General features: G+C 51.9%; 2 protein-coding genes across 5 annotated transcripts in view; one reads left to right on the forward strand and one right to left on the reverse strand.

Annotated features, from left to right (window-relative positions):
• Positions 1-3,979, forward strand: part of Kif21b (kinesin family member 21B) — a 49,776-nt gene extending 45,797 nt beyond the window's left edge. For all 4 annotated transcript variants that reach the window (XM_052201238.1, XM_052201241.1, XM_052201239.1 and 1 more), the window contains one exon: positions 25-3,979. In XM_052201238.1, coding sequence (XP_052057198.1) covers positions 25-79 — 55 coding nt within the window. In that variant the 3' untranslated portion in view covers positions 80-3,979. The remainder of the gene's footprint in view (positions 1-24) is intronic.
• A 3,652-nt stretch (positions 3,980-7,631) lies between these two features.
• LOC127697289 (maestro heat-like repeat-containing protein family member 7) overlaps positions 7,632-12,429 on the reverse strand; it is a 30,714-nt gene continuing 25,916 nt past the window's right edge. Inside the window, exons 17-22 of the mRNA XM_052200322.1 lie at positions 11,743-11,919; positions 11,259-11,417; positions 10,106-10,207; positions 9,188-9,290; positions 8,581-8,640; positions 7,632-7,889 (exon numbers count right to left, since the gene is read on the reverse strand). Coding sequence (XP_052056282.1) covers positions 7,738-7,889; positions 8,581-8,640; positions 9,188-9,290; positions 10,106-10,207; positions 11,259-11,417; positions 11,743-11,919 — 753 coding nt within the window. The 3' untranslated portion in view covers positions 7,632-7,737. The remainder of the gene's footprint in view (positions 7,890-8,580; positions 8,641-9,187; positions 9,291-10,105; positions 10,208-11,258; positions 11,418-11,742; positions 11,920-12,429) is intronic.

Below are 12,429 nucleotides of genomic sequence, written 5' to 3' on the forward strand. Positions count from 1 at the left end.
AGCTACCCTGTCTGTCCTCCCCAGTGACCTGACAGTGAAACTCTGGAGCATGCGGAGGCTACCAGCAGCCCACCCTTGAAGTTAGGACTGACGGTGGCCAGACCCGACAGCCTACCCAGCATGCGCAGGAAGCTGTGGCCCGACCTTACCTTACGGACCAGCCAGGTTCACCGAGGACAGAGGGTGTGGCTCTTGTCGCTGTGCTTCCTCCACCACCCAACATCCCTCCCCAGCCTCCTGAGAAAGGCGAGGCCGAGGAGGGCAGACAAGCTGTGAAGCCAAAGGGCACGGTGGATCCCCACGCTGCCCGCACCTGCCCCCTGCCTTCCTCTCCACTGGCCACAATGTCTCCTGCTGAGCCAGCCCCGCCCCTCCCGCAGGCCCCCAGCCTCGGGAGGGTGAGACTGAGGGAGAAGCGGGGAGAAGCCCCCCCTCTATCTTCCAGTGAGCTAGCCTCCTCTGTGTCTCCTAGCCCCACCTCCGGAGCCACTGCACCTGCCTCTGAGCCCACCAAGGTAGTTCTCAGGTAACCATGGAAACCAGATGGCAGCAGCTGAGTCCTGCAGCTGACCCTAAACCCTACAGCCACCCACAGCCAATCCCAGTGGGGCCCAGGCGTTCCTCGAGGTTCTCCCCTGGGTGGCCTCGGGAATTGCTTTAACAGTTCCCTAGGGAGAAGGCCCGCAGTACTGCAGTCATTTAACATACTGATTTTTATTTTTGTGTTCTGCTGTTTGCCTCCTGGAAACTGACTTGAAGTTTCTTCCCATTCTTCCCGCCGCTCCTGGCGGCGGGGGGCGGGGTCTTCTCTCTGGCTCTCCAGGGCCCTCCTCCCTCTGCTTGCTCTGCAGACGAAGGAAGCCCTCTCCACCCTTTGCAGCTCTGACCGTTGGCCCCAGTCCTGCCCATCCCGGCATACCTTGTAGGATAGACCAGGTGTCTAGGCCGCCTGATGCCGCAGTGCCTTTCTCCATCCTGAGGCCTGGCATCGTGCTGGGCAGCCTTAGGCTAGCCATGCCCGCAGCCCGCATGTGTCTTCTATTCCTGGGCCTTGTGCCCACAGCCCCCTGAAAGTCAGAGCGTCCACCCCCATAGCCCAGGACCAGGGAGCCCAGGCTCCCAAGAGTCCTGGTGGTCCAGTGGGATGTAGCTTGGTGGACTGTCCACTAAGTAGGCTTGGTAATAAGGGTACCAGGTCCTTTGGGTCCTTTGCTTAACTCCTCAGCCAAAATTATGTTTCCACCCCCAAGGTGACAGGGAGCCGCCTCAGCATCTTTTCCTTTAGATGTTCCAGAAACCGCCTTAAAACCAGCCTGGGTCAAAGGCCCTCCCTTTTCAATTAGCTTGAGGAGGCAGCGACTCCTTGCTTCTTCCCTTGGTTTTGTGGATGCCACTGCTGGGATGAGGTGAAGTCAGTGTCTAGCGCCCCCTACTGGAACAACTCTGAGTTTATAGAACTGGGCCATGAAGGGGGTCAGCTGCATTCCTCAGCCCTGGCTTCCCCTGCGCTTAAACTGGTCCACACTTATTCTGTTGCTTCACTGGTCTTGTGCATCCTGGTCTCCTTCTGGGATCCATTCAGAGGACGTGGTGACTCGTGGACTCTGGTGATTTAGCGTAGAACCTTTGCGCTTAGTTCTTCTCCCCCTGGGTTGAGTACAATGGTACCTGTCCAGGAGGTCCTAGGATGGGAGAGTTAGGGACTGATAAGGCCAGACCCTCTCTGAACCATCCCAGAGCTGTGTCTGAGGCTCAAACTAAGAAGATTGTCCTGCTTATTGGTGGCTCCAGTCAGACACAGTGTTAAGTCTGGGTGAGTGGATATTTAGAACGATGCACCAGGAAAGTGGGTCATCTGGAACTGGACCGTCCGTCTGCAATGACCAGCTATCCTCCCTCCCCTGCTCATCCTGCGAGCGTTAAGGAATGTCCTTAGCACTCAGAAGCGACCACATCTTCTCCTTCACCCCTCTCCACCTGAATGGGAAGTCTGGACCTTACACCCTGTAAGAAAACCCGGAACCCGTCTGCATGACTGTTTACAATTACAGAAACACATGAGACTCATATCCTGACCCCACAGGCTGGGCCGCCCCAGCCTGAGGTCCCTGTACTGTATAACTGCAAGCCAGCTCTTGCACAAAGTGTGTGTGTGTGTGTGTGGTCTTACAGCCCCCGTGAGAGGTGCTCACCGGCGTTGCCCCCTTCTGCCATTTCTGACGGGTCACTACCTCATGGCGGGGCAGCTATGCGAGTGTCGTCGACTAAACTTGAAATCGGAGCTCTGAGCTCAACGTCCCGAGCCATTCTGAGCTGTGTTCTGGGAACGTTGGCGTCCCTGCCCACCCACCCTTTTGGGGATGTCCGGGGAACATAGTCAGGGGCGGGTCCCCAGCACCACTCATGGCACAAGCCTCCTCCTTGTCGGAAGCACAAACTGGTTGTGATTTGAGCACAATAGCAGGTCTCTGGGTAGACGGTATGAGCAAGCTTGGGCCCAGGGGGTCTTTCCCAGATGGGCTGAGACTTAGGTTAGACCAGGGCTGCCTGTGTCTGTGGGCTGACTCACCACGTACTTCTGGGAATTATTAATCTACTTCTTGTGCCCATCTTGAGACTTGAGGCCCAGGCCACGTCTGTATGCTGTGGGGGTCCTCCCTAGACCCCCACACCCCAAGCCTTTAACAACTAGAGTATAGCTGGTGCCCCACCATACTAAGCCTGAAGAGCCTGGACCCAGACTCCCATCTCTTGAGCTAACACCAACACCCGTACTTCCGGAGACGGATTAGCTTCCATCTGGATGGAAAGTGTCTACCGTCCCCACTCTCTTGGCTGTTTCTGTGCACAATCCTGGGCCAGGACCCATTCCAGTATTAACCAATTCAGTGTTTGGTCTTGTTGGGGAGATTTGATCCGACAGCAGCCAGCTCATGGAGAGGCTGCCTGGGGCAGCCTTAGAGACTTGCAGAGGAGACAGAGAATACAAAGAATGAGAGGCTGACCCAGCGCAGCCCTTGATGTGGTCAGAGCGCCGCCACAGCTACTTGAAAAGGGACAGCTATGGATCTGGGAGTCGCCTCCCACCGTTGGCCCAGCTGCAGGCTTGGCATTGTCTTAAGCTGCGTAGTTTGGGCAAAGGGCGGTTTAAAGCACAAAACCATGTGGAGAAGGTGCTGCCTTGCTGGACGATTCCCATTCTACCCACTGTGGTGGCAGTTCAGGCAGGAAGCTGCTGCCAAGGCAGGACATTACATCTCTGCCCTGCCCTCTCCCTGTTCTTGGAAGCCTCCCCTGGAGTCTGGGCTGGGTGCTGCAGGCACACCCCCTTGGCTGTGCCAGGCATGTTTGTGTGGGCAGGACCTGCCCTGCAGGAGCGGTGAATTCCTTCTCCCCATGTGGCCCAAACCTGCCACATCTGTCCCTTTGTCCTTTCAAACTGCTTGCTGCGGCTCCCTTTGCTGAGCACAGTGGCCAGGAGCCCCACAGACCTTCCTGGGCCCAGCCCGTGACCTCCCAACTCGCAGGTCTTTGCTGCTCCTTGTGTGCAAGAAGAGAATCTGCAGGGAAAGATCGGTTTCTTTGACACCATTGTTCTGTCCCCTGTGTGTCCCTCTTCATCTCCAGCACCCAGCAACAGGCCTCCCGAAGTCCTTTCCCTTCCACCTTCAATCCTGTGACCTAAAGGCTTTGTCAGAAAGTGGGAATTCCGTACTGCCAGAGAGAGTCAGAAAAGGGCCACTGATGTCTTGGTGCCCTGCCCTGTCACCAGCTCTTATGACAGTTTCCCCTACAGGGTCTCATTTGGCTCATGCGCTCTCCTGTGACGTGGTAGCACAAGGTGTGTATGTTTTGTACCTCTGATGATGACTGTACATAGTGTATGAAAGTTATTTAAGCCTCCTGCTGTGCATTTCTGTTCTGGAATCAGATGTGTGTGTTCTAAGAGCTTGTCATAAATAAAACCATTGTCCACAGAGGTGTGGCTCGTGGGCTGGTGGCCTGTGGCTGGTGGCTCTTAGGCGTGGGAGGTTGTTTAGGGGTAGGTGTATGAGACCAGCCTTTGTGACTAGCCCCATGGGAGGGCAATATTCTGCACTGAGTTTACGCTTCCTTGGGATATGTTCCCTTCCCCCGGCCCTCCATGTGGCCTGCAGGACTCAAGGCAGGTACAGTCATTCAAGAGCAGGCTCAAGCACTGAGCACACACCACACAGGTACTGTTCAGGGTGTTCTGTTAGACCATCGCTATCCCTGGTGGGGGTCTCTCTATGAAATGAGAACCGTCGTGACACCGGAGGACATGACACCAGGACAGAGCTGAGATTTTATCAGCCTGTCCCTCCAAAGGCTCCATTCTCCTTCACTAACATAGTGCCTGCCTTCTCTAGGACTCCCTGTGTGTGGTACATACTGAACAGATTAGGTTTCCTTGCCACTTCCAGAAAGAAGACAGAAATGTAAATGTCCTGGAAAACTCATATACAAAACTAGCTCTGGCGCGGCTATGATTTTATTACCAGATCGGTATTTTTTGGTCTTTGGAAAGCTGTATTCTCCACTGCCCTTTGTCAGTCTCGGGGCTGGAAGTGGAGCCCAGAGCCCCACTTATGCTAAGCACAAGGCCTATGTACTGCCGATTTCGTTTTATGACTTCTGTATAGCCAGGAAGCCAGGATCATCTTTCGTTGTTTTGGTTTCCACGAGGAAAACCAAGTGACCTCTGAATCCCTGCTGCTTACACTGACCCCATGAGCCTGAGTCCCATGCTGGATGGGGAGAGATAAGTGAGAGAGGACCCTTAGCCACAAAAGGAAGACGCTGTGCACAGTCTTGCCCTAGGTCCCCAGCCTCTTGGGCTAGGACAGAGCCTCCTGCCTTGGAGAATGGGGTGGCTTCCTGCAGATCATTGATTTTGGCTGAGCAACTGAGTCCCACCTCATGCCAGTCTCCTGCCCCACCTCTGCTCTCTGAAGTTTATGTTTTCCACAAGATCCTATTCTACGCTGCAGACAGCCACAGCCCTTTGTGAACTGTGGGGAAGTGACACTGGGTGTGGCTGATAACTTCTAGGGTGGGCATGCAGATGGGCATGGGGTGGGGAGGGGGAGGGAGAGGGATTGCTTCAACAGTTTCCTCCCTGTGCACTGACACCTCCCCTCATGTCCCAGAGGGTTGGCAACAATAGTTTCTCAAATCCAGGTCAGCCTGTGAGGACACCAATACCCTTGGCAAAGGGCCCAGAATTTAACAGATTCTTCAATATAGGGGATGGGGGCCAGAGAGATGGCCAGTGGTCAAGAACACTTGCTGCTCTTTCTAAAACCTTATTTAAAGCTGGACATGGTGGTGCATGCCTTTAGTCCCAGCACTTGGGAGGCAGAGGCATGTGGATGCCTGAATTCGAGGCCAGCCTGGTACACAGCAAGTTCCATGACACCCAGGGCTACACAGAGAAACCCTGTCTCAAAAAAATAAATAAATTTACTAAGTATAAAAATAGTTATTTAAAGATTTATTTTTAATTGTGTGTGTGTGTACATGTGTATATTGTATACATATATGTACAGGTATGTGTATGCACATATGGAGGTTGGCAGTTGATACCAAATGTCTTCCTCAATCCCTCTCCACCTTGTTTGTGTTTATTTTTGATTTCTTGAGGCAGGGCCTCACTATATAGACCAGGCTGACCTCAACCTCACAGAGAGATACTTGCCTTCGCTTCTCAAGTGCACAGATTAAGAGCATGTGCCACCACCACGCCTGGCTTCCACTTTTGAGATAGGTCTCACTGAATTGAGAGCTTGCAGATTCAGCCTGGCCAGAAAGCCCTGGGCATCCTCCTGTCTCTGCCCAGCAGGGCTTGGGTTACATGTATGCACTCCCACACTCTGCTCTCTTCTGTGGGTCCTGGGAGGAGGAACCAATGATCGCGCTTGTGCAGAGACACTAGTGACTGAGCCCCTTGTGAGAGATCGGTACCATTCACTGCCTAGGTTGGATGGCACCACAGAGTTTTCCAAATCTCCCATTTTATACACAAAGGGAGTGGAGGCCCAGAGAAGTCAAGAGAATTAACCAAAGGGGTAGTAGAAGAGAAGTTTCTAGAACCACTTATTTTATCCCTATCTGGGCTTGACTAAAGAGAATGGGGTGACATGAGGACACCCAGTCTTGGGGGAGGTTTTTTTCCCCCAAAACCTGTTACTAGTTGTTTGGTTTGATTTTATTTTAATATAAGATATACTATCCTTGCTTATAGAAGGCATACTTGCCCTTTGGGGTCAAGGAAAGGGCTAAAGGCTGTTACTGAGTCTTGGGAATTTCTACTTACTTCCATGTATAAAAGTGCTCAGCTCAGAAAGCTTCCTAATGGTAACTGGCGACAGCTGATGCCGAGCCAGGAAACAGACCAAGGGGAAATGAGAGACAAGTCTCCTAGCCAATGCAGAGCCTGGGAGGGCCTCTGTTGCCACCTCTGGGCAAGCATGCGAACTTGCAAGATAATGCAAGGGGGGGGGGTACCCCAGGTTCCCGAAGCCTTGTGTGTAGGAGACAACTGGGAACTTCAAGACCTGAGCCCGAGATGCCAGGCCTGCTTCACAGTGGACGAGACTCCGGCCAAGCCTGAGTATGCTTGCCCAATGTAGGAGCTTGCATTTGTTCTGGGAAATTAGATTGTTGTTCTGTAAGCTTTCCCCAGTGATGGAGGTCAGGGTGCTAGACAGAATGGTGAGGTGAGAGGCGTAACTGAAGCCTCTGATGACCCTGTACAGACCTAGCACACCCCAAGGACTCACTGCTGGGTAGATCTCACTAAGACCGATTCCAACAGGGGCATGAGAAAGAGTAGGCACTGACCTAGTTCCCCCAGCACGGCAGGGGAAAGACACTCTGGCTCTTTAGCAGAACAGAGAATATACTTCTGATATCCGGGCCTAGGGGCACAGTCAGCTGTTTGGGCAATTCCCGGGGGCAGCCACAGTGCTGCTTTCATAGGATGATCCTACCTACAATGGTTGATCACACTCTATGAGCTCTCTCTCTCTCTCTCTCTCTCTCTCACACACACACACACACACACACACACACACACAAACACACACACACACAGAGAGAGAGAGAGAGAGAGAGAGAGAGAGCCTAAATCGCTTCAACTAGCCAGAATGGACACTATTGTCTATCAGCAAGAACACTGCGCAGCCACTAGGAGAGTTCAAAACCAGCTTGGACCACCTAGCAAGGTAAGTATCTTAAAATAAAGGCTAGATATTGCAAGGCACACCTAATCCCAGCACCGGGAGACTGACTCAGGAGAACATGAGCTTGAGGCCAGCCCAGGCACATAGCAAGACCCTATATAAAAACAAAACCCACAGCTGCCTAGTACAAATGAATGCTAGCTACCTCAGGTGTTTAACACACACTCTGTAATTCAAGTTGATTAAAAAGACACTTACTCTGACTTTAGGTCCCTTGGCTAAATGGGGGTGGGCATGGAGCAGGCAGGGCCAGAGATGCCAGCCTCACCCAGATGCCAGCCTCATCCAGATGCTTTCTACACACAAGGCTGCTCGTGACCATAAATTGACATCCATCTCCACAAATATCGTGATTTCTCTTTTTAATAGCAGAGTCCCACAGGGACACACCATTTCTAGTCCAGGACTCAAGGGTTAGTCTGCTGTCACGGTGCTGATGGTAAGCCTGTGTCTTGGACCCTAGTGTGCTGACTCAGGACCATCTCCTTTTCTTCCTCCTCAGGCAGAGGTAGGAGGACGGGATCTTAGCCGGCATCATCTTCTCCTTGGCCTGTAGGATGTAGCAAGTCTGCACGGTGAGGCAGCTGACTATGGGGTCAGGGTCTCTCTGCATATACCTGAAGGCTTTAACAGACACAGGGATGGTTCAGTAAACAGAAAAGTGGCCAGGCTGGCCCAGGAGCACCCTCGCTCTACTTGGAGAAAGGAGGCGAACTGGCAACTTTTACCGTGTAAGCAATGATTTCTTCTACAAGTCCACACTGTTGATTGCAATCAAGACCCCAAACTTGCCCCAGGCTCAGGGAGACAGAAAACAGGCTGCCCTTTTGGTCCCTCCCAGTCCTCTGACCTCCCCTCCAGGAAAACTGCAGCCCAGTATTCATTGTGTCATGAATACAATATGGAGGGATAGGGGACAGACAGACAGACAGACAGACAGAGACAGAGACACAGAGAGGCACAGTGTGCAGAGGACATGTCTCGGGGACAGTGAGACACGAGCAGACACAGCTGAAGTGACAGGGCCTGAGGACCCTGTGGTACCCCAGGGAAGAAGATAGGTAACTCTTTCCTCGGGAGAGTGTAAGGGACCAGCCTGGCTGACAAACAGCCTCAGGCTCAACGGCAGTAAGTTTGGATGAGTGTGGGAAGCAGAGGTGCTCTGACTGAAAACCTAGACTTCTATGCCTTGGGGATGAGGCTTCTGTTGTTTTGATGACAGACTTTATGACACCCCCCCTTCACTTCCATGACACCCCTCTGATACCAGTACGCCTAAAAGATTCAAGCAGTAGGTAATGGGGTAACCACTCACCTGCAAATTCCTCTTCCATTTCCTCTTCCTCAGCCTTATTAAGGTTCCAGATGATCTGACCTACGGCGGCACATAGGCACTCCGCGGCCTCGCAAGGGGCCAACGGGCCCTAACTGTAAGCTTTCTGACAAAAGTCATCATCCTGACCTCTGTCTTTCCCACCCTTGCTTACCAGCCTTAGGGCTGGACTTGCTTCATGAGGCCAAAGTGCTTCTCCAACTCTATGAAGGCCTCTAGGCAACTGGACCAGGTAAAGGCTTAAATGAGCACCACTTCAAAGGTACTGTCCAAGGGGTGACAAGAGGTAGCATCTGCCTGTCCTTGAACTTCCCCCACTAGAAACAACCCACAGGCCTGGTGCTCCACCCTTTGGGAGCTATGCTGTTGTGGTTTCTTAGGAGTTAGTTACCCGTTCCGCTAATAGATTGGTCATCCCTTCCCAAACAGGGGAATCCCTGTGGTGGGAGCAGATGGAGGTCCTCACCATGGACTCTTTAATTACCTTGGATCCTGCAATTAATTCCTCCCATGCCCAGCCCTCAATCGGTTCGAAAAACCCAACTTCAAGGGGACAGTGGCTCCACAAGAAGACAGAGGGCCATCATACCTGCAAACCACACAGCCACTTGGCGGATGGGGCCCTGCGGACTCTTAAAGAGGGCCACACTCTGCTTCAGAAACCAGAGCTCCTTGCTTCTTTCCTGCTTCAACTGGAAGAAGCAGCATTAGATAACACCACTGCCAATGCTCTTGCCTCTCAAGCCAAGCAAGATGGTAGACAGACATGATTCCAACCTCAAAAAGATCTTCCAGAACCTCCTATGCATTTACCTCTTGTGTCCCAGCTTCTGAAGCCTGACTTCTTCTACGAAGTCTTCCTAGATTGACCAAGCCACAGGAGTGGCAATGTATACAAAAGCCGGGACACACTGAGTCTTCAGTTCTACTGGTGTGTAGGTTTACATGTAACCATAGTCTCGTGCATTTGAATATTGGTCCCTAACTGATGGCACTGTTGGGGAGGTTTGGAAGGAGAAGTATGTCGCTGGAGGCAGGCTTTCGGAGTTTAAAGACTTGTGCCATTTTTAGTTTGCTTTCTCTGCTTCATGTTTGTAGTTCAAGACTTACACCCTTGGGTTCCAGCTCCTGCCACCAGGAACTCTAACCCCTGGAACCGTAGCACAAATAAACTCTTCATGATGTTTAATCACAGCAATCGAAAAGGAACTAATACACTACTTCCGATGCCTGGGAAGATGGCGTTGTCTGGGAAGCCTTTCTCCAAGCGGGGCCGACTTCCCTGCCTTTGTATTAGAAACGGCTTTCCTCCACGGTACCCTTTTCCAAAGTTCTCCAAAGTGGCCAATCCATGTACCTATCTCTGCAGGGCAGACCGCAAGCACTTCTAGAGCAGCCTGCACGAAGTAGATAGTCTGTTGACTCGAATGGCTTGGGACTGGAGGGAGGGGTTGGGGCTGACTCCCTTGCACAGGCAGAATGACAGACACATCAGCTGCTGACTTACCAGGGCATTGAGGATGGTGAATACATCATTCTTGGCAAAGACCGCTTTGAGCTTGGACCAGCGCATGATGGTGGCTATGTGGCAGAGGGTGAGCCTACAGACCTGGGGAGATAAGAGACTTAGCCCGTGGAACCACGGGAATGAGGCAGAACAAAGATGCAGAGACCCAAGCCACAGGGAGTGGCTTGTTTGGCCTTGGTGGATTGGAGACTCAGAAACTGCAAGGATCCAGGCTTAGGAGAAAGGCAGAGCCTGTCTAGGTATCTGGCTCCACTGAAAACCTTTTTTTTCCCCATGAAGAAGTTGAAGTGACGGTTCTAATGCTATTTACAGTAGTAATGCTGAGTCCCACAGTAATGGCTTTCCAACACAAAGTGGTCTCTCTGAAAAGTCCCTATTTTTAGCCTCCGCTGAGACATGCTTTTGCTATGGACCCCAGGCTAGCCCCAGTTGGCACATTAGGATCTTGAGTGCTAGGTTCACAGGCGTATACCACCTCACCCAGGTCTTTCAAAGTCCTAGTATTCCATCTGGGTGGTCCCTGCTTAACAAAAAAGTTGACTTGGCCAAAATATATCCCTGAGTTCATCAGGGGGCGGGGGGGGGAAGCCATTCCTTTCTGTCATGCACTCAGCAGTATCCTTGGATGTATCTAAGGGTCTTCTGTTACAAATCAAATCGGGAGTTTCCAAGTATCTAGCTGCGGTACGTGCTTCTAGGCTCCTGAGCTCTGAACTGGGCCTGTCATATAGTCCAGGTCTCTATGCTCTGCCCAGCATTTAACCCACAACTGGAGCTCTCCTGCCTTGAGAGCCCCATTTCTTCTCATTGGTAAGGCAAGAGCAGAAAGTAGTCTAGAGAAAGACTACAAGGGCCAAGGCGGTGCAGCAGAGATAGAGGAGCTGGTACCACCATGAGACTTCATGCATAAGAGTCTGAATGGCCACAAACTTGTACTGGAATTGGTAGCTAGCTAGAGGAGACTCAGCACAACAACCAGCCAATCATCTCTACTCAACCTCCCCAACAGCAAAAGTTAGTGGCCCCCCTCAGTGTCACACGATCCTGCCACAGCCCTGTCCAAGGGCTTACCATGTTCTGCATTAACTTCCAGTGAGAACTGAATGCCAGGCTCCACGGTCCGGCTTCTCACCTCCACCACGGCGGCATTTACATCCTTCAGGTGTAACACAAGGAGGATTAGCAAGTTGAGGATCTGGTGCCTCAAGGGAAAGGCAAGGGTCATCCTCGAGACCTTAGCCAGGATACTTGCGTAGATCTCAAAGGTTATCAGGCGCAGCTGGTCTGACTCCTGGGTAAGAAGATACACAACTCGGGAAGACACAGACACCTTTGTACCTGCACTGGCCACCCAGGTCAGAAGAGCTCTGAGCTCTGTTCCCACCAGGCACCTTCCTGTGTGTATCCCCTATCTGCTTGGACCACTCATCGGGACAGCTATCATACATTGCTCTCATCGGTCCTCCTCTTTAGATTATTATAAAGCAAGAGTGTGGATGCAGTCAGCCCCCCAAGAACACTCCTGGGCTTGAGCATTTTACAATAGCTCTACCCTCTCCATTGGATCACAGCCACCAAGGTAAGAGAGCAACCTCTTGATCCCTCTGGGACTTTACCTCCTCAAAGAAGTGTACCAGAGTGAAGGTCAGCTTAATGATGAAGGAGGAGGAGTGATACCAGGTGAGGTCCTTGAGGATGCGCTGCAGCATGCGGAAGGTCTCCATCACCAGGTCGATGCTGGACGAGTAGCAACAGCTCAGAACAAAGGGCTGCAGGATGTTCAGGTACTTTATCTACAGAGGAACCGCCCACTCAGAAATCCAGTCAGGAAAACAATCCCCACCAGCATTTCCCTGCAGTGCTGACCCTCAGGTAGACCAGTAGGCACAAGCTCTCATGTATTTTAATCTGAAAGTAGAAATGGCCCCAAGATCAGATGATGGTCAAACTGGGATGCCAATAGGGTACCTGGCCAGGAGCCTTCTGTCCTTCATAGGCAGAGGTGAGAAGACCAAAGTTTTCTGTCTCCTGCACCATAAATTCCCCTCCTCATTGCTTTCCTTACCCCCAATGATTCCAATGTCAAGAGACCTGGATGGTACCTCCGGGATGCTGGGATTGGCTGGACCTATTTTCTGAAGTGACTTATGAGACAACTTTCTCCGGGACCTCCCCTGAATGGGAGCATGAATGGCTCAAGATGACCTGGATCCTGTACTTGGAGGACTGGTCTCAAGAGGACTTATATTCTAATTCCAAGCATGTCATACCTTATCTATAACTGGCCACTCTAGTTCTCCAGG

The sequence above is a fragment of the Apodemus sylvaticus genome, chromosome 12 (assembly GCF_947179515.1).
Source record: "Apodemus sylvaticus chromosome 12, mApoSyl1.1, whole genome shotgun sequence".
NCBI classification, from domain to species: domain Eukaryota; kingdom Metazoa; phylum Chordata; class Mammalia; order Rodentia; family Muridae; genus Apodemus; species Apodemus sylvaticus.